This window comes from Lacerta agilis, chromosome 9 (assembly GCF_009819535.1).
Source record: "Lacerta agilis isolate rLacAgi1 chromosome 9, rLacAgi1.pri, whole genome shotgun sequence".
Classification (NCBI taxonomy): Eukaryota; Metazoa; Chordata; class Lepidosauria; order Squamata; family Lacertidae; genus Lacerta; species Lacerta agilis.
This window is the reverse complement of record NC_046320.1, coordinates 49,172,997-49,192,513: the sequence shown is the minus strand read 5'-3', so window position 1 is coordinate 49,192,513 and position 19,517 is coordinate 49,172,997. Positions and strand designations below refer to the sequence as shown.

Here is a 19,517-nt window from a genome sequence, read left to right as displayed (position 1 = left end):
ACCAATGATATCCTTTACTACTTGCAGAGCTGCAATCTCATTCCTACATGACTGGCAAGCAACATAGAATCATAGTTGGAAGGGCCCCTGAGGGCCATCTAGGCTAACCCCCTGCAATGCAGGAATCTCAACTAAAGCATCCATGACAGATGACCATCTAATCTCTGCTTTAAAACCTCCAAGGAATGCACAAGATAGGAAATAATGTAAGAGGAGAAATGATGCTTGGATTCTGAAGTTCTGCAGCATATATGATACCCAAGGCCAAGTATTACAGAGGGTTGCTTCTTTTGTAGGATGACCACAGCAAAGCCAGCTGAAGGCTAGTTCACACATAAATACTAAGGCAGGAGTGGGGAACCTGTGGCCCTCCAAACGGTATTGGATTCCAAATTCCATCAGCCTCAGCCAGCATGGCCAAAGGTCAGGGAGAATATAAGTTCCCTACCTCTTTAATAAGAGATAGCATGGCATCTGTTTGCCTTAAGTTGGTGCTTATACCATTGATCAGGGCTGGATGTTTCTCTGTTCATACCCATTATTGGAGAAGGGGAGCTGTGGTCTTTCTGTGAGTACAACTTTCTTTCCATGAACGGAAGGAACTTCTATGTATGGAGCAACAACACTGGATCCAACCCAAACTTAGTTCATCACAACATCTACTGAATCAAAGACATGTAGCCTACCATGTATGTTTTGGGTTGGCCTTTGGTCTTGGAATTACAGATTTGCTGTCAACCTTCACAATCAAGCCTCAGATAGTCTAAGGTTTTTCGAAGGCATGGAGTTAAATCAATGCACTCTGGCTTAATTGGTGTGCACACTGGGTTCAGAGTTGTACACATGAAACAAATTTGGTGCTGCTCTTATGAACCAGAGTTGGGAATCCCAACTGGCAAGAAGGAGTGACCAGCTCATACACATTTGAAGGTAACTATCATGGGATGGAAGATAGTGTTGGCAACCTCTGCAAACAGACCAATTGCACTGTTTATGTGCTCAGAGTTGAGCAGCTGGGTGATCACCGAGCTTAATCTAAAACTCATCAAAGCTTAGAGGAAATGGCTCGATATTTTAAGTCTTTGGAATTTAATATGAATTCCAAATATTATTACTTTATTTTAGCATAATCCTCCCGTTTCACTTTATGATGCCAGGAATGCTTGTGTGTTGCAATAAGTCCTCCGAAGGGTTGAGGAAGGCATAGGCCAGGGGCAAGTATTGCATTTTGACCCAAGCCTCTACAAAAAAAAAGCAACCCTCTACATGCATGCATGTATGCAAGGAGGTTGAGAATGGAAAGGACATTTAATACAGCTTCTTGCTGCAGTGATTTATTCCTGTGTTCATATAGTGACTCCAAAGATGTTTAGAATCTACTGTATCACCCTCTACAAGGAAGACCGCTGTGCCACATGATCATACCCACACCATACATTTAAAGCACTCATGCCCCTTTATCAGACATCTCCCCCACCTCTACCGCAAGAATCACGGAAAACTAGTTTGCTAAGGGTGCTGGGATCTGTATTGCTGTGAGGGGTCTCTAAGCCCCCTTAAAAAAAACTATGTTCCCCATGATTCCTTCAGGAAAGCCATGACTATTAAAGTAGTATAAGACTGTTTTAAATGTATGGTACGGATAGTCACTCTGCTCTAGAAAAATAATTTCTGGGGTTTTTTCTGAAACCAGAAGGTGGTGGCAATCACCATCACTTAGGAACCAGTCAGACCAATGGTCTATCTACCTCCCCAAGGTCTTAGACAGGAATCTTTTCAAGCAAAGCAAAACTGGATCTGGCTAAAACTTACTTGGGGGAAACAGGTAATGATTGAAGTTCTTATTGAATAATACATATCATTCATATGAAAATTATTTAAGTTCCTACTGAAGAGTAGGGTTGTTGTTTTTTTGTTGTTGTTTTGTTCAAAGAAAAAGCCAGAGACATTTATTTAATATGTTTTGAATGACTTTATGGCGAACCTAAACACTTAAGCTGTCATCTGTACAGTGATATTACTTTCCAGTCTCTGCTGCTCCAAGTGATTCACTGTGATTCACTCAATAATGATCTGGCAGAAGTTTTAAGCAGCTGATTCTCTCTTCAGTTTCCTGAGAAGAAAAGATTCTCCCAAGACTCTCTGCATACCTAGCAAAAATGCAAATGCCTCATGCCCTAATGAACAGAAAAACGAGAAACAGGAGTGTCAGCATATGGACTATCTGCTATCCAAGCACACTAATGGATATGTATACCTCCCAACCTGCCCATACCAGGATGCCAGGCCCCTTAACAAAAGGAAGAGGAAGCTAACTTATGCACTGGGTATCAGCTATATGGTGGCGGCAATTACCATCACTTAGAAACCAGTCAGCCCCCTGGCTCATCTGGCTCCCCAGGGTACTAGGCGGAAGTCTTTTCTGGTCCTATATGGACATGCCAAAGATAAAAATTGAGATTCTCTGCACGCAAAGCATGTACTCTGCCCCTGAGACACAACCCATCCTCAAATGAGAACCAGAGAGGACAGTACTGATAAAATATGAAACAGGTGATAAAAGAGAGGGGTTCCTGGCACTGACAATGTCCCTGTCGGATTGCACCCATCTTTTCGTTCAGGTGACGGAGGGAGCGATTACCAAGAAAAGCTGAGCACAGGCTGATTTAGAACATGATTTAAAACCACACAGGCCTCCCCTCGGCCACCCTTCCCAATTCATTCATGGGGAATACATGAAGGCAGGGGTAGGGAGGCAGGAGAGCAGAAGATGGGGGCTGAAGCTTGGGGAAAGCTTTAAACAAACTCTTGAAAACCCCTTCTATTTTCTTGAACACTTGATCATTCCAATCAATTTTCAGATCGAGCTTGCGGGGCAGGGGACAGGCAGGGGTGGCAACGTATCTCTAAATTTGATAAATTCGTGTTAGCGGGTTTACTTCTCCCTACGTCTGATAAACGAGGCACACCCACAACCACCTCCAGATAAGCAAGACCTACTTTCCTGGGGGGGCTCTTTCATTCTCCCTCAGAATCCAAGGTTTCCTTATGAAGGTTTTGGAGAGAGGAGTTAACATTTGTCACCAACTAGAGTCACCTCGCCTTTTTTTCCGGAAGCAACAGCACCATCTAGAAAAGAAAAGGGCCGCAATACCTATCCAATCAAAAACAGAAACATTAATATTTGCTTCTCAGCACTTTAAGAATGAGAAGCTTTGCATTAAGGAAAGCCGCCCAGAGTGGCTGGGGCAACCCAGTCAGATGGGCAGGGTACAAATAATGAAATTATTTATTTAATTTATTTTTATTTTTATTTATTTTTGTTGTTGTTATGTGAATTGAGCTCAGCAAAGATGTTTTCAGTTAGCAACAGGTTGAAACACACACACACACACACACACACACACTGTGGCTAATTAGCAACACTACATTTCTGGGCACTTTGAAAATTTCTGGAAGGCTGATTTACATTCTAAATTCATAGCTTTTCAACACAGAAGCTTGCTAATTTTTGCTCAGTTGTGGCACTAATATTCATAACAGGCTACTTATGAAGTAGACTTAGGAAGTATGCCGATAATCCATTGAGTTTTCCAGATAATTTTTGTAATAACATAGAATTGTGCAGTTGGAAGGGATCCCAAGTGTTATCTAGTCCAACCCACTGCAGTGCAGGAATCACAGCTAAATAATCCTTGACAGATGGCTATCCAACCTCTGTTTAAAAACTTTGAATGGAGGTTTTGAATTTGCTGAGGTCTGGTTCCAAACACAAGACCTTTCTTTCACCCAGACATGGCTTCTTAATTTGTCTAGAACTGCACAACCCAATATTAGGTCCCGACTCACCAAATGGGCAGCAGTGTCTTAGGTTGATCAAATCCAAAGGAGGAGGACAGTACTCGTGTATCTTCCCTGTGTAGAAAGGGATTTCCTCCCACCATTCTGCGAGAAGCTGCACCTGCAAAAATTCCCCTCTTCTGCGTAATTATTACACGATCCAGGAGTGCTGCCTTCCTTTGCATTTGACCAATCAGATCATTTAGAACAGGATAAGATTATGAAACTGTTTTGCATAAAGCAGATGGCTCTTACAGCATCATTCTCCCATGGCATGATGCCAATGAATTTCAACTTTTAGGCAGAATGGGGTGGGGGGTAAAGCTTGTGTCCTTGTGGTTTCTGCTTCTGGGCTGAACTGTGCTTCAGAAACAGACAGGAAAACATCAATCTTCTGAAAAGTGCATTGACACTATATTGGTACAATGCTCTGTTCATCCAAAGATCATTCACAGTCATCTGTGTTTACCTAATAATTAGCCAATAAAAAGCCTATGCGTTCAAGGGATGCATCTCTTTGCTTCTGTTTTATTTTGACTGAACAAGGAACTAAGTCCTGTGGCACTTTATTAACTACTTGTGCATCTGGCATAGAAGCTACCCTATGAAAATACATGCCAGAAATAAAACAGGCAGGAGCCATGTTATTCCGTTACAGCAATAGACACATGCAAGGTGAGCCTTGTGGGACTTTAAAGACAATCATATTTGCTGTAGCATAAGCTTTCATGCACTAGCACCAATTAGTTTACAAATGCCTATGCTGCAATAAATTCTGCAAGTCTGAAAGTTCCCACGGCACATAAAAAGAGCATGGCGGTATCAGTTTAATGTCCATCTAGTGCAGCATTCTGGTAACATCCACCTAATTCAGCATCTGGGGTGAATGCCTTTGGAACGCTCACAGATACTAAAAAGGCAATAGGCCTCTTCCACTGTGAATGCAATAGCACGCTGCCTGATTCTATGCCTGGGATTTACCCGTAAGAAAACATGGACAAAACTGTAGGCCTCGTAATCTATTCGTTTGCAATGAAGAAACATTACTATGCTGGTTTGAATATCAAAATGGCAGCCCAAGTTTACCAATACAGCATTTTGCAGCTAAATGTTGGCAAACTCTGAATAGCAGCTCTATTAAAAGAAGATTATGGGCAACATTCAATCTCCAGTAGCTAAGCTATTCAGAAAAAAGTTCCACTTTCTTTAAACAATGCGGCGACCGCCCCCTGCCAATGTTACTTGACTCCAACTCCCATCAGCAGCTCCAGCCAGCATGCCCAATGGACAGGGATGGTGGAAGTTGTTGTAGTCCGGCAAAGCCTAGAAGGCCACAAATTCCTCATCTTGATTTCAGCAGTTTGCCCCATGGGTGCCTTTTAAAATAGTACTTTGTATAGGAATGCCTGCCTCTCTCGTTGCCTTTGTCTAACACGTCTACAAAAAGAAGGGGTGGATGTTGTTGGGTTTTTTTTTTTTTAAGAAATGTGACTGGAAAGAGTAACTGTAGAATCTCAGGAAAGGCTTTAAAAAGTGCAATAGAAGCAGAGCTTTTAGAATCACAAATGATAGGCTACGCCATTCTGAAATAGTGCATGGCAGGCCAAGTGAAATGAATGGGGGCTGGACAAGAGCACCAGAGATATTGATGCTCTTGCACTGGGTGCACAGGAGAATTTTCAAGCACACTGTGCAAACAGGGACATTTATACTTTTATTCTACTTAAGATACAGTATGTGTTCGTATCTATGTAGGCATTCAGATAGATAGCTAAATAGATGGATAAAACTTTCATATACCAACTCATATTTTATACTGGTAATGGCTAACTCTGAGGCCTATCATATGCAAACCCCATAAAAAACAAATGGAACTTATGCTACTAATCATTTTGGTGGGGTTTGCACAGGAGAGAGCATTCTGGTAAATTATACCCAGAATGGGTAAGGGGTGTTTACGGATCTCATAAATTCCCCCTAACAACATGCTCTATTTATACTTAACACCCGTGAATGCCAATAGCTGCCATCTGGCTCCATCACAATAATTGAATGTTTTATTTCTACAGGACAGCCACATGCCATTATGATTCTGTTTTGCAGCACTCCATCCTAATGCAGTTACACGGCAGCAGTTCTCATTTTCCTTATACAAGTCTGAATCATCATTCTTTGCAGCCAGTGAGAGATTCTACTGCCAAGCAGAAATATACCAAGTCAGAGTAAGGCTTGCAAAGAACAAAACACACAGGAATCCATTTCCTTCATAATGTATCTATACAGTGGTGCCCCGCTAGACAAAAAACTCACTAGACGAACGGCATCCGCTAGCAGAAGGCTGCCCCACAAGACGAAAAAGTCAATGGGGCTGCCTCGCAAGACGGAATTTTTTTTTTTTTTGCAGCGCGAAAACCTCCGCGCTGCATTGCCGCTTCGCTAGACGAAAATTCGCTCTACGAAGACACTCGTAGAACGAATTATTTTCGTCTAGCGGGGCACCACTGTATAACTTTGCCTTGCTTATATTTACTTGTCCTGTAAGTAATTTCTGCTTCTGACTATGAAACAAGAAGCACAACATTTTCTACTGCCCTTTCCCGATTTAATATTTTCTTCACATATAAACTTTAAAAAGCAATGCAACCCTTGCCTCAGATACACTGGAGCTCCTGTATGCTAACTCATGTCTTTGGTTTTGATTATTTATTTATTTATTTATTTATTATGATTTTACTAACATGTCAGCATTATTTGTAAGCCAACTCAAACGGATTTGTACCCTGAAAGGTGGGATGTAAATAATTGCAATAAATAAAAATGCACCCCATCTGTGCAGCACATGAAATACCAAGCACTGCACCCCCACCAAAACAGGGGTGTATTTGTGTGTGTGTGTGCGTGTGTGTGCACTAGAGAATATGCTGAATTGGACTATAATCTCTGACCTATGGCACATCTACCAAGATATTTGCCTGGGCCAAGTGTGGTGCTGATGAATGGAAGCACGGTAACAGGATAATTTTGAGGATAAAATGGGAAGGGGAAGAACCAAGTACACCACCTTAAATTTTTTTGGTGAAAAGGTGGGGTATAAATGTAATACTAAATGAATAATAGGGCTTGGTAGTGATCCCATTCATTTAATGGGTCTTGTCGGGAGAACATCCTGGAGAAGTGTGCCTTGACCTGTGCTACATTTTATTAATTATGATATTTAAGCATTTCTTTTCCATTGTTCAACACACATACAAGATCTCCCCAAAGTGGCTCAAAATCATAAAACAGTGTTTTAAAATTCAACAAATGCACCAAGAACCTATGAATATAAAGAGAGGTCAAGTTCACTGGTTTCACATCAGCAACACAAACATTCCTAAACCCGCTTACTGATCTGTCTATAAAACACAAGAGTTTCCTTTCTTTTTCTCCCAGTGAATGTGATGAAATTCAAATTCATCAACTTTGCAGGCAAAATGATTTCTTTAATAGGCTTTCTTCCTCACAGAAGAGTCACAAATGGGCTTAGTTTCGTCAAAGGAAGGGAGGGCACCCGCCAGTGTTAAACAGGCATTGTTATCCAGACATTAAATTGCAGCCCACTGCAAGTTTCAGGCCAAGTCTCAACATTATATTTCTACAACTGGGAGCAGAGACAGAGTGAATGAAGTGAACTGTCTGCACCTCTCAACTTACACAAAAGAGAGGAAGGAGTGGACTGAGAGGGCCCAGATTCATGCAAGTGACTCTGTGAATTTGTAATTTTCTTGGACTTTGCCGCCGAATTGATGGAAAGAAACACAACATAGGAACAAACAAAGATGAGCAGGTAGAGTATGATCAGAATCCTCAGGGCCACAGGCAGCAGGAGCGGCCGCTGGGACACAACAAAGATGGCGACAGGTAAGATGAAGAAGCAATGGGAGAAGAGAGATGGTGAGTAGAACATGACACCTCCAAGTCACCCTCCTTTCTGAGAGCTGTATGTGGGGCATGAAAATGTGAAGGGGGGGGGGGGAAGAAAAAAGAAAAGGCTAAAGCAAAAATGGTAATTCAACCAAACGCAACAATGTGAACATCTTTGAGCATGGCAAAATCAACAAGAACTCTTTACGGAAAAATCAGGTTGACCCAAAAGCTGAAAGGGATACTATTCACCACTATGGGTCTCTGTTCAGATGCCAGCACAGAAGGAATATATCCTTACTTTCCTATGGTAATATGCACTATTTACCCAGATAAATAATAATTACCTCGAGAGAGTAGCCAGTGCACCTAAGTCAGTTTGTTCAGAACATTCTGGTCGATCTACAATTAATGCAGATCAGTAAAAACAACATTAAATATGGAATACAGGTTGCATTCATAAGGTACCTGCTAGGCTGATAAATGTGATTCACAAACCTATGGAATAGTCCTATATACTTCACTAAGACAAACCCAGACTGTGAGGTTGATGAACACTAATGTTTGGCCATTATTCTAATCCTTCTTTTCAAGGATGTGCATGTTCTTAGTATCTTCAGGATCTGCCACACAAGCGTGGAACTTCGTATCCTGCACCAAGTTAGATAACAAGCGGATTCATGGAGATAAAGTTATCAATGGCTATTAGCCATGATGATTATGCTCCGCTTCCACTGTGGGAGACAGTATGCATCTGAATACCAGTTGGTGAGATTCACAAGTAGGGAGAGTGGTGTTGCGCTCAAGTCCTGTTGACGAGCTTCCCATATGCACTGTGGGTTGGCCAACAGTATGCTGGACTGGATGGTCTTTTAGCCTGATCCAGCAGGATTCTTCTTATGTTTAGTGCAGACTTTGGTTTCCCAAGAATCCCAGTCTTCTGGTCTGGCAAAATCTTAAGATACTGGAAAGGAACTAAACAGGTTTCAGATCCTTACATGGAACAAGGGAACTGGGAGCCCTGTTTAGGGAAGCTTTTAATGTTTAATAGATTATTTTATTTTAATATTTTGTTGGAAGCTGCCCAGAGTGGCTGGGAAAACCCAGCCAGATGGGTGGGGTATAAATAAATTATTATTATTATTAATACTATTATTATTATTATTATTATTATTACAAGGATATCACCACATTTTCTGCTTATCTCGCCTACCTTCTGTAACTTCTTGCATCACCTCAATCCTTTGAAGATTTCTCAACTGAAAAACATCTACAGTACTCAAATAAACATTTTTCTGCAGACAGTATATGCACTTTGTACACATTACTGCAAAATCAGAAAAGTGTGACTTTCAAAGGTATGCTGTGTTTTGATTCTTGTATTATTTCGGAAACGGTGAATTAGGGAGGTTCACTTTTAAATGTGAACCAATTCAAATTTCTTCCCCATCTCTGGCTACTGTCACAAATTGTTCCCAATATGGTTTTAGTGTATATATTAGTATTTTATGCTATTCTCTGCCCTGGAATCCATTATACAAAGGGCAGTATATGAATAAATAAATAATGGAAGACACAATCGTATTTGGAAGAAACTGCTATAGCAAACACCTAAGACTTCCAACATTAGTTCGATTTATTTAAATTTCATCTTTAAATCTGCAGTATCCACAAAATAATACCTTATTTTTTCTTCTCTAATAAATTTATTCCTTGCACATAATTGTTAATTCCATTGCATCAGATTCTTACTGTAACAAGTTTAAAAGCCTTATAAAATATACAAGCACCATTAACTGGGGGGGGGGCAGCCCTTTGCAAAACAAAACCATTTGGGTTATAGTACCCAAATAACCATTTTGGTTATAATACCCAAAGAAATTAATTTCACATTATAAAACAATGCGTTTTCATTTCATTTCTAATACTTCCAGTATCTTTTAACTTCACAATGTTGCATAGTTTTCTAAAAAGCTTTAGAAAGGATGTATAAAAATACCTATTATTTACAATTTAATCTGCCCATTTACTGTCAAACCAGTGCTCCATGAACAATCTTGCACTGAAGCTCCGTTCTCTGAACTTTTAAGGTATTCCTCCCCCTACCCCACGCAAAGCAACCTTGGAGACTCTGTAAATGGATAATGGGAAGGGTGGCCTTTCATGCCATGCTATAACCTCCAATACTTTGAAGCCAAGATCCAAGATACTACATTCCCATTTTTTTATTGTGAGAGCATGGCAGCCATTTTGATTGCCGTGATTTCACATGACGCCCCCTGCAAAAAACTTTTTTTTTCAGCCATGGAACCCACCAAGGTGCATTTTGCAAGTTGATTGTGGCCCCAAAAAACAGCACTTTTTCAGGGGAAATCACGCAGAGAAATCATGGCCATCAAAGTGGCTACCATCCTCTCGTGGGAAACTATCTGGAAACCTTATGCATGCATCTCTGACTAAGAAAACAGATCACACCCTCATAAGAGCCTCCCCCAAGCTGTCGCTCTTCAGATGCTTTGGACTACAAATCTCATCAGCCCTAGCAAGCAAAGTGGGGAGTTGTAGTACAAAATATCTGGAGGGCACCAGTTTGGGGAAGGCGGCCAAAGGAAATATGAGAGTGTGTTACAGTAATAGGAGAAAGGTCACAAATCTGGCCAGGAAACAAAAATACTGGCATCTGAACAGACTGTGTTTATAAAAATGCTGCTTAGAACAAACAGTAGTGAAGAAACACGTTTGAAAGAGAAGTGTGAAAAAAATCCATTATTTAATGATAAATACAACATTAACTTACAGTTCTTCAATATTTTCCATTTTGCCAATTTCACTCTCCATTTAACTGAGTCCCCATGCTCTTCGCCCATGTGTGTGGACCCATATTTTATCTATAGTATTGCTTATGCTATTCAGACCTATGAACACTCAATTTAATCTACTTAAATATGACATCCATGCAGTGGCGGAGCTATGTACTCCAGCACTGGGGGTGGCGTACATCCAGGGGCGTGCTGTGCCGCCCGCGGGGGTGTGGCACACGTCCTGGGGCATGCACAGCGAGTGGCGAGTGGCCCGGGGGTGCGTGGAGCGCTGAGCGTCCCAGGTGGGCGGGGCGACTGCGATGGCAACCCTCTCAGATGGTACCCGGGGCATGCTGCTCCTCCCACCACGACATTCATCTGTCAGTGCATCCATGTGGCCTTAAGGGCAGGATAGGTGGGAGGATGAGGAAAGAAGACAAAAATCTTATGCCTGTCCCGAACCCACACCAAAGGAGCATTGATACCATTTGAACCAGGCCAGAGCCTTAATTTCTATATGAAGCTCTGTGGTGGAACTGCCTTAAATGAGCACATGAATCTGTAAATGTAGAACAGGACATATTGTTGAAGATACAAAAGAGCAGTCTAATGGTGGGGGTGTTGTTGTGAGTTGTTTTGCTTTAATGTAGCCCTATCCAGGTTTCTGCAGGAATTCATACCACAGAGTGGGTGAATTGAGGGCCAGCAGGTAGCGGTAAGGTTAGCAGCAGCAAAAGTAACTACAGCTATGGCATAGAGTATATGGGGGAGGCAGTGTGGTGCAGTGGTTAGAAGTAGGACGAAGGAGACCCAGGTTCAAACCCCCACTCAGCTATAAAAGTCACTGTGGTGAACTTTGTTCCTCCACTGTCTCCCAGTCTAACCTACCTCACAGGGTTGTAGTGAGGGTGAAAGGAAGAACCATGCATGTTGCCTTGAGTCCACTGCAGCAAAGGCAGGATAGAATTGCAATAAACAAGTAATAACACTAATTCTCTCTGCAACTTTCAGCCTCGTCACCCTGTTTGTGTCATTAAGCAAATGCAAGATTTGACGTCCAGCCTTCTACGCCTTGAGCAGAGTGCGGCCTTGCTGAAACTGGCAGCTAGTACAACAGTAAGATCACATTTTCTTGATATTATAAATAAATTCTAGAAATGCACCAGGCAAGTACAGCTAAATACCTTTCACATCTTCGTCTTCAATAGTTGTGTTGGAGCTCTCTGTGGATTCCTGTTGAGAAGTATAAGTAAAATCAACTGACTGATCTACTACTCCACTACTTATTTATATTTACAATGTCATCAAACATCTCATGCAAAGCCCAGAAGCAGACCACGTGACCGTGAGACTCAAACAAATAATCACAGAGGGTGATGGGCCTTTAACCTTAAAGCCAAATTTGAAGCGGTCGCAATCCAGTTTGGAAAGGAACGCTTAAAGACAACGAGTTTCTTGTTTTGAACTTCACAGGACTGTAATGGAAGCGCAACCATGAAAAATGGGCTGATTGGTTTTCTTTAAACCCTTTGATACTTTTTAGACAGAGGATGGTGAATTACATTAAGCTGACCATCAGAACCAGTCATTTTACAAATAAGAAGTGCAGGAATGTCGTTCTATGTAAGACATATAAATCCAATCTGTGGTTTCATATTAATATTGCCAGGATCCAAAGAACTATGGAACCAGAAGGTCCAGGTATTCAAGGGGTTTTGAGGTTCTGTTTCTCAAACAGTGGCAGCACCTTTTCCCCACTCTGTTGATGACAAAGTACTTTTGAAACAGATGAGAGTTTCAAAGGCAGCCGAAGGCATGGTGTGGCAATCTCCTATTCAAAGCAAAACATCAAACAAAAACGAAGGCTTCACTTGGCATCTACAACAGCATCACAATAGTTATTGGGGCCACCTAGTTGAAGCTAATCAGGTTGGGGTCTGATCATTGCCTGGACTGGAGAACTTCCAGGGACCCCTTCTGTACATTACCTTTGGAATATTTTTTTTTTGGGGGGGGGGGAATATAGAAATGCAATAAATTTAAAATAAATGTCGCTCTTTGGATACCAGCCACTGTTTTGTTTTTTAAAGACATTCGTTCAAGATGAAAGCAAGTTATTAAGGAAGCTTAAAGATAGAAGAGGTCCGATTTCATATTTCTATGTTTTTTGTTTTGTTCTGACAGATATATTATTCCCTACTGGTTTACAATTATTTGTTCATCAGGCAGCTGTTTTTTAAACTCACCATATTGCCAAAAAGACAAGCATCTCAGATGGCTGTCAGAGTATTATGCAATAATAATAATAATAATAATAATAATAATAATAATAATAAGTCTACACGCTTAAAAGGACACTGTCAAAGATGACAATAAATTTTGCCTTTAAAACAAGTTTATACAAGGGAAAGAGCAAAACAAGCAGTCATTATAAAACACTGAGAAAAATCTCTTCCTTCATGGAATTAGGACCATGCTGAAAGTGGATCAAGCACAGGTTGTAAATTCAGCTGGTCACCTGAGACAAGTAAGATTCACTTCCATGTTGACAAGGAAAACTGTTTCTTATTTCCACTCAGAACACAAATGAATAAAATTGTTGTGAGTGGGCAAGTATACTGCACCAATTTTACATGCCAGTAATTACTGTGAGCTTTATTTGAAAGTCTGGTTTCAGACGTTTGTTCTATGGCTTGGTATAAAAACAAACAAACCCTGGGAGACATCAATCCCAAAAGACCTTGACAGTGTTCTTTTATATGTTCTTAAAACAATTCAATGCTTAATGCAATGTTGATGGTTAAAAGACATGATGTATGTATGCACATCAACAAATAGATCAGCGAGCGTCACGCCACCCAAAACATCTGTCCAACCACTCAAAATAAACCGTCATGCTCTGTCTGGTGTTAAGAATGCTCAAGAGTCAAGAGGCATGAACACAGATGTATCATGCTTATAGGTTATGTTAACACAATCTTAAAAACGTTTACATAATCTGCAAACAACCACACGAAATTCCATGCACCACCTCACAAGCCAACTCCATGAACATGTTCATTTCTCCCATCATGCTAAAAAGGCTCCCCCCAACCCACCCCCCATATACGATACATTTCAACAGCGATTTTCCCTACAAGTGATTTCCACCTCCATGATGAAGTTCGTTTTAGTTTGGGGCTTTCCACACCCCAGAAAGGGAACACAGTTTTATCAATTTTCCATAATGGTACAGAACAAGTAGATGTAGTCATGCCAAAGAGCTATGGATCATTTTGTCCCATTTGTTTTCTTGTTTTGTTTTTTTATTCATGTGAAAACTGAAAATTCAAATGTTAGTGAATGTAGGCTGTAAACTGCATATTTCCACACAATATGAACAAAATGTGGTTCATGAGCAGGTGGTAGCAAAACAAACAACACAATCCGCCTTATATAATATATATATATATACCAGAGACTGTAAAATAAATATGCAAATGAACTGGAGATATGAATACGACAAATTGGGATACATGCTTGAGAAAGGCCCGTAGTGTGAACTACAAGTACTATCCACAAACACAACACAGGGTAGCTGTCAGTTGTTATATGAAATAAATCGGAAAAAGAATAGTGATGTCCGAGCATACCGTGACATTTTCTTTGATTAGTTAATTACGGGGTACCAATTACAGTATTACCTAGTCCAGGGATAGGCAACATGTCCACCACTGAGAGCTACACCAGGAATTTGGTTGGCAAACGCTTCCCCCCCCCAAATTTAACTCTCCAACAGTGACAAAAGGATAGAAAATGGGTTCCTTTTCTCCCGCAAAGGAAAGCTGCTAATTCCAGGGTTCTAGCACTACCACACCAGCCATGGCTCAACAGTGCTTAGCCCATTTTTATGTCCATGCAAGGAAAGGGGGGGGGGGGAATGATATGAAATCCAATCCAACAAACACAGCCATCATAAACAGCAGACATTTAAAAACAAACGACCAAAATGCAATAAAATAATACTCATGGAATCCAGATAACATCCTTGCCAGCCCAGATGTGAGCATCTGGATGATGTTCTGAACAATGTATGAAGTTCAGTGAAGAAAAGCATGGCACAGAGCTGGGGGGGGGGGGAGCTTCAGGTACATTGGCTAGTAAGTTCCCTTTCCCCTTCTACTGGTTCCCTTGCAGTCTTGAAAGTTTTTGCTTTTGGCCTGGCCCCAATGTTTCCCCCTCAGCTAGACAGAAAGACTTGGTTCCAAGGGCACCCCAAGAAGGTGAAATCCGAGTTGGACACAAGTTACAACTATTACTTTCCTGGCCAATAGTAGCTTCATCCTTGGAACTATTATTCATGTACAGGAAATGCTTATATTTGGGGGAGGTGGGGAACTTGAACCTGTTTATAGATCAACCTTCCCCAACCTGATGCCCTCCATAGGTTTTGGATGACAACTTCCAGTCCCTGATCATCGGTCACTGGCTGGAGGAGAGTTGCAGTCCACAGCATCTAGAGAGCGTCAGGTAAGAAAGTCTGATGCAGAAGAATGTATGGAAGATAGCACAGTGAAGAGTGCTGTGAGCATTTATCATTTTTACGTGGATGATTTGTGTGTTCCTCATCATAAAATTTGCGACAAGCACCCCGACACGCCCCCTCCCAAAATAAAAGGTTATGCAACAACGAATGAGCATGCTCAAAAACAGATGGGACAAATCTCCAAATCTGCCTTTCTTGAACTTCAGTAAAGTGTTGCATATGGCAAAGCCTGAACCACACTCTGCATCTGAAGAGGAACTTCTTTTTTCTCTGCAAGAACATTAAGTTCCAGGTTAGAAGCTAGAGATGTACACCAAAAGTGTGGACAGCTCCTACCAGAGCACCTCTGGCACAGGTGAGGAAACTTAGAAATAGTGCAGAAAAGGGCTCTCTGCAGGATTCCGTTACAAGAGAAGCAATTCTCTGCAGGCTTCACTAGACGACTGAATAACAGGTAGCTAATTTCCTAGCTAAAGCCCACATAATGCACATGCTGTGGGGTGTGTTTTCTTGGGGGGGGGGGAGGCTAAATGAAATGTGGAATCTGAAAAGTGCAGGACAGCATTGGTTCTTTCTGAATACCTTATTTCCATCTGGGTTGTGGATTACGGTAGTTTGGGGCTCCTGAGTGAGAACAAAATAAGAGAGAGAAAACAGTTCTCGGTAAATAGATTTCTCACGCGTGAGAAGGAGAACGAGAAGAGCCAGATGACAAGGGCTAAGCACTGACAAGAGCTAAGGCAAAGTTAGCTACTGTCAGAGGATGAAACTGGCAAGCCAGCAAGAAAGGCCACCGTATCTACTGTAGCAGCATGCAAAGACCTTATTCATGATTTAACACATGTGCAGGGCTTTGAAGGAGATCTAAAGAGGCACCAATTCTCACAGGGTCTTCCAAATCAAACGGCTGGCCAGTTTTTTCACCTTCCACCTCCAAAAATTAGCTCACAATTTCCACTGGGCAAAAATGCAACTACCATGGTAAACTAGGTCAATTTACTAAAGAACGACGATGCAGCCTACAAAGGTTAAAGGAGGGCCAAAACGGGATGAGCAGGTTCAGGAAAAGATATATAAAACCCTTAAGCACAAATGAGTATTGCCACCTTCAGATCCTTTCATTTCACAGAGATTAACACTCATGGTAGGAAATGCTGTCATCTCAGAATCTAATATCCTCCAGCCATCTGCAGGAGTATCTCTAGGGTTGGTGACACACAGGCACACATTTGGGCAATTCCTGGTAGAAGAATCTATAAAGCTGATACTTTTCAGAATATTTAGTAGTGGGAATGTCCATGGGGAATATTAAATGGGGCTGCCATGCACAAAACCACAGGTGCCAGTACTTTAAAACGGGAAAGACCCTTTCTTCAAAAGGGTTTACCAAAACATGGTAGGTTGGATGCCACTGAAAATATGCTAATTGTTAATGGAAAGGTTTTTAATTTTGCTGCATAGCCTAGAGAATCAGAATAAGTAACCTAAGCAAGGTTATGACTCATGAGCTACACATTCACCGCAGAGCCTATTATGGAGTAATGACTCCTATGTATTAAAGCAGGCACCCCCAAACTCGGCCCTCCAGATGTTTTGGGACTACAATTCCCATCATCCCTGACCACTTGGTCCTGTTAGCTACGGATGATGGGAGTTGTAGTCCCAAAACACCTGGAGGGCTGAGTTTGGGGATACCTGTATTAGCTGTGGTATATAACCAGCTTTAGAAATAGATGCCTCTTGATCCCAGTAAGTGAAGCCTTGCAAAGCCCTGCTGTGTTTTTGAAAAAGTAAAGAATGAGAAGCTGAATAAGGTCTACTTGGTTGTTGCCTAGCAATAATCTTGTTAGCTCTCCTTGATTTTGACACTCACGTTATATTAGAGAGAGAAAAGTAGGAAGGAAGTTTGTTTAAGCCTCATTTATAAATACTGGAACACTCATCAGACGAAGAGCTAAGGGCAACACAAAAGCACATTCTATTCACTTTCTGACACAGCATGCAATGAAATTCAACTACAGCTACCAATGCTACTGCACAACCACATCCATTTCCCATGTCACATTGGCTAATTAGAAACACACTGTTTCACAATCAACTGTCTCTTTATACACACACATAAATAATATGCATATATAAAAAAGTGCAATCCCCAGTTCCCAAGAGGAGGAAAAAACAACAGCGCCAAAATCTTAGAAAGCAAACAAGGAGCAAGGAAGAGGAGGGGAGTAAAAAGGGAGAGAAAACTCAGAAACAGAACTCAAAAGCAAGTTAAAAGGAAAAAGCCAGGTATACCAGCGTTGGGGTAGGAATATTTTCTTTGGGGCTGGTTACCACGTTGGTTTTGTTGTTTATCTGTAGGTATGCAGAAAAATAGAAACAAACAAGCCTTAGACCTCTCACAGCAGATAATCATATCTATATCTCCCTATATAGAATACTTATACACAGATATAGATATGGAGATAAAGACTGACGGAGGTATGAATTTATAAAAAACCGAAGGCAACAATGACAACAGATTTGAGTAGGTACTATAGCAGCTTATCCCAGTGCCGTTCACAAAGAAATGCCCCTGGGGGTGCTGTATAGACATGTATGGTTTCAGCTATGTTACTAATTTTTTAAAAAAGCTCAAACCAAGCAATATGCAATTAATGCAGGAAATGAGAGAGAATAGGCCTACATTTCCAACAACCTGTTCACCACCTCCCGTCTTTGCATGTGATGCTATTTAATAAATTGCACCAGGTCTGAGTTTAGCTTGGGAGTCAACTAAGCTAGAGGCCCATATATTAGAGTCATATAAATCTTGAACTCCTGCTGTTAGTATAGCAGAGTACTGCCTTGCTATTGATAAAGTGAGTTCAGTATTTATCCTTGGACTGAAATGCATTTGGTATTTCACAGACAGCATACACATTTTATTTTGTCATACGTGTTATCACCAGAAGTCTATATATTTAGGCAGGACATAAAATGTTTAAAGGTTATTAGCTTTACTGTTTCGAAAACAATCTTATTGCCCTAAATTAAGTCTGAATGTGTTACAGCATGCTGCAAGGTGGTTCTCTGGACACAACTGGGATTCAATTGAACCAGAAAACAAAATGTATATTCAACATAATTTAAATATTGTAGCTTACAGAGCCTCTTTACCATTGATCATTTCAAGTCAATGCAGGAAGAGATGCCAGCTATGTATTTCAGCAAAATGTGAATGCAGAGTATTAAAAAGGCATGATTTTGTATTCCAGGAAGTATGTGCTAAAGTGATATACACAGAGTGCAGGATATGAGCGTGGAAGACCCCTTTTCAAGCAGAAAACTGATTTGTTTTTCTCTCTAATATCATGAGTAGTTTTGAACCAGGCACGAACGGCATAGCCTTAAACACAACAGAAAAAACTAATTACATTGTCCCCTAGAATAAACCCCCAAAACTATTTCAGTTCTTAGATGCATTTAAAATGCTGATCCACACTTATATATCAAGTATTTTATCATAATGGAAGTAAACTGAATATTTAAAAGTTAAGATTCAGGAAAATTTAATTGTAACTAAACTGGCAGAAGGAGCTGTCACATATCTTCCGGTGAAAAACTGCCCTTTGGTTTTACCAGCTCTAGCTGTAAGAGGAGCAAACTGCAGAGCTGCATATAAATAAGATAGAAAGTTTAGCTGATCAGTAATACAGAATATTTAATGCTCCACTAACACAAAGAACGGAGAAGGTAAAATGTTACATGTGAAAGAAAAGCAAGAATGGGAACACATAAATCTTAGCTGACCATTTGTAAAACTCAATGAAATGTCTATTTATAAACAGAACAAATATTTTATGTTGTTACATGGGATGTCCACTTTTAACCTACTCAGATAACTAATTAGGTAGTGCAAAAAGTATTGGTTGTCATGCTTTAAAAGAAAAAAGCAATGGTAGGAATACATTTTGTAAACCCATAGCATTGAAGGTGTATTTTTCTTATTATAGGACCATATAATACCAGTGTTAAAAGGACTACATTGGCTCCCAGTACGTTTCCGAGCACAGTTCCCCAAAGTGTTGGCTGCTGATCTTTAAAGCCCTTAACTGTTTTGGCCCTGTATACCCAAAGGAGTGTCTCTGTCTCCTTTGTTCAGCCCAGACACTGAGGTCCAGCTCCAATGAGTTCCCTCATTGTGAGAAGCGAAGTTAAAGGGAACCAGGCAGAGGGCTTTCTCAGTAATGGTGCCTGTCCTGTCGAATACCCCTCCCGTCAGATGTCCAAGAGATAAATAATTGTGCAACCTTCTGTAGATATCTGAAGGCAGCCCTGTATTGGGAAGCTTTTAATATATGGTGTTCCGTTGGGTTTTGTATATTGTGTTGGAAGCCACCCAGAATGGCTGGGGGCAAGCCACTCAGATGTGTGGGGGTACAAAAATATTTGTATCATCATCATCA

At 40.9% G+C, this 19,517-nt stretch overlaps 1 protein-coding gene across 23 annotated transcripts in view; it reads right to left on the bottom strand.

Moving 5' to 3' along the window:
- Positions 1–19,517, bottom strand: part of CAMK2D (calcium/calmodulin dependent protein kinase II delta) — a 184,494-nt gene that overhangs the window by 46,687 nt on the left and 118,290 nt on the right. For 12 of the 23 annotated variants that reach the window (XR_004427321.1, XM_033160016.1, XM_033160019.1 and 9 more), the window contains 3 exons: positions 17,365–17,424; positions 15,652–15,693; positions 11,729–11,777 (listed from right to left, as the gene is read on the bottom strand). The exons of 2 other annotated variants lie outside the window; for them this stretch is intronic. Coding sequence is in view for 20 of the 21 variants with exons in the window: in XM_033160016.1 (XP_033015907.1) it covers positions 11,729–11,777; positions 15,652–15,693; positions 17,365–17,424 (151 nt within the window). In the remaining variant the exon portion in view is untranslated. The remainder of the gene's footprint in view (positions 1–11,728; positions 11,778–15,651; positions 15,694–17,364; positions 17,425–19,517) is intronic. 9 more of the 23 variants (XM_033160031.1, XM_033160038.1, XM_033160027.1 and 6 more) reach the window with 2 other exon arrangements.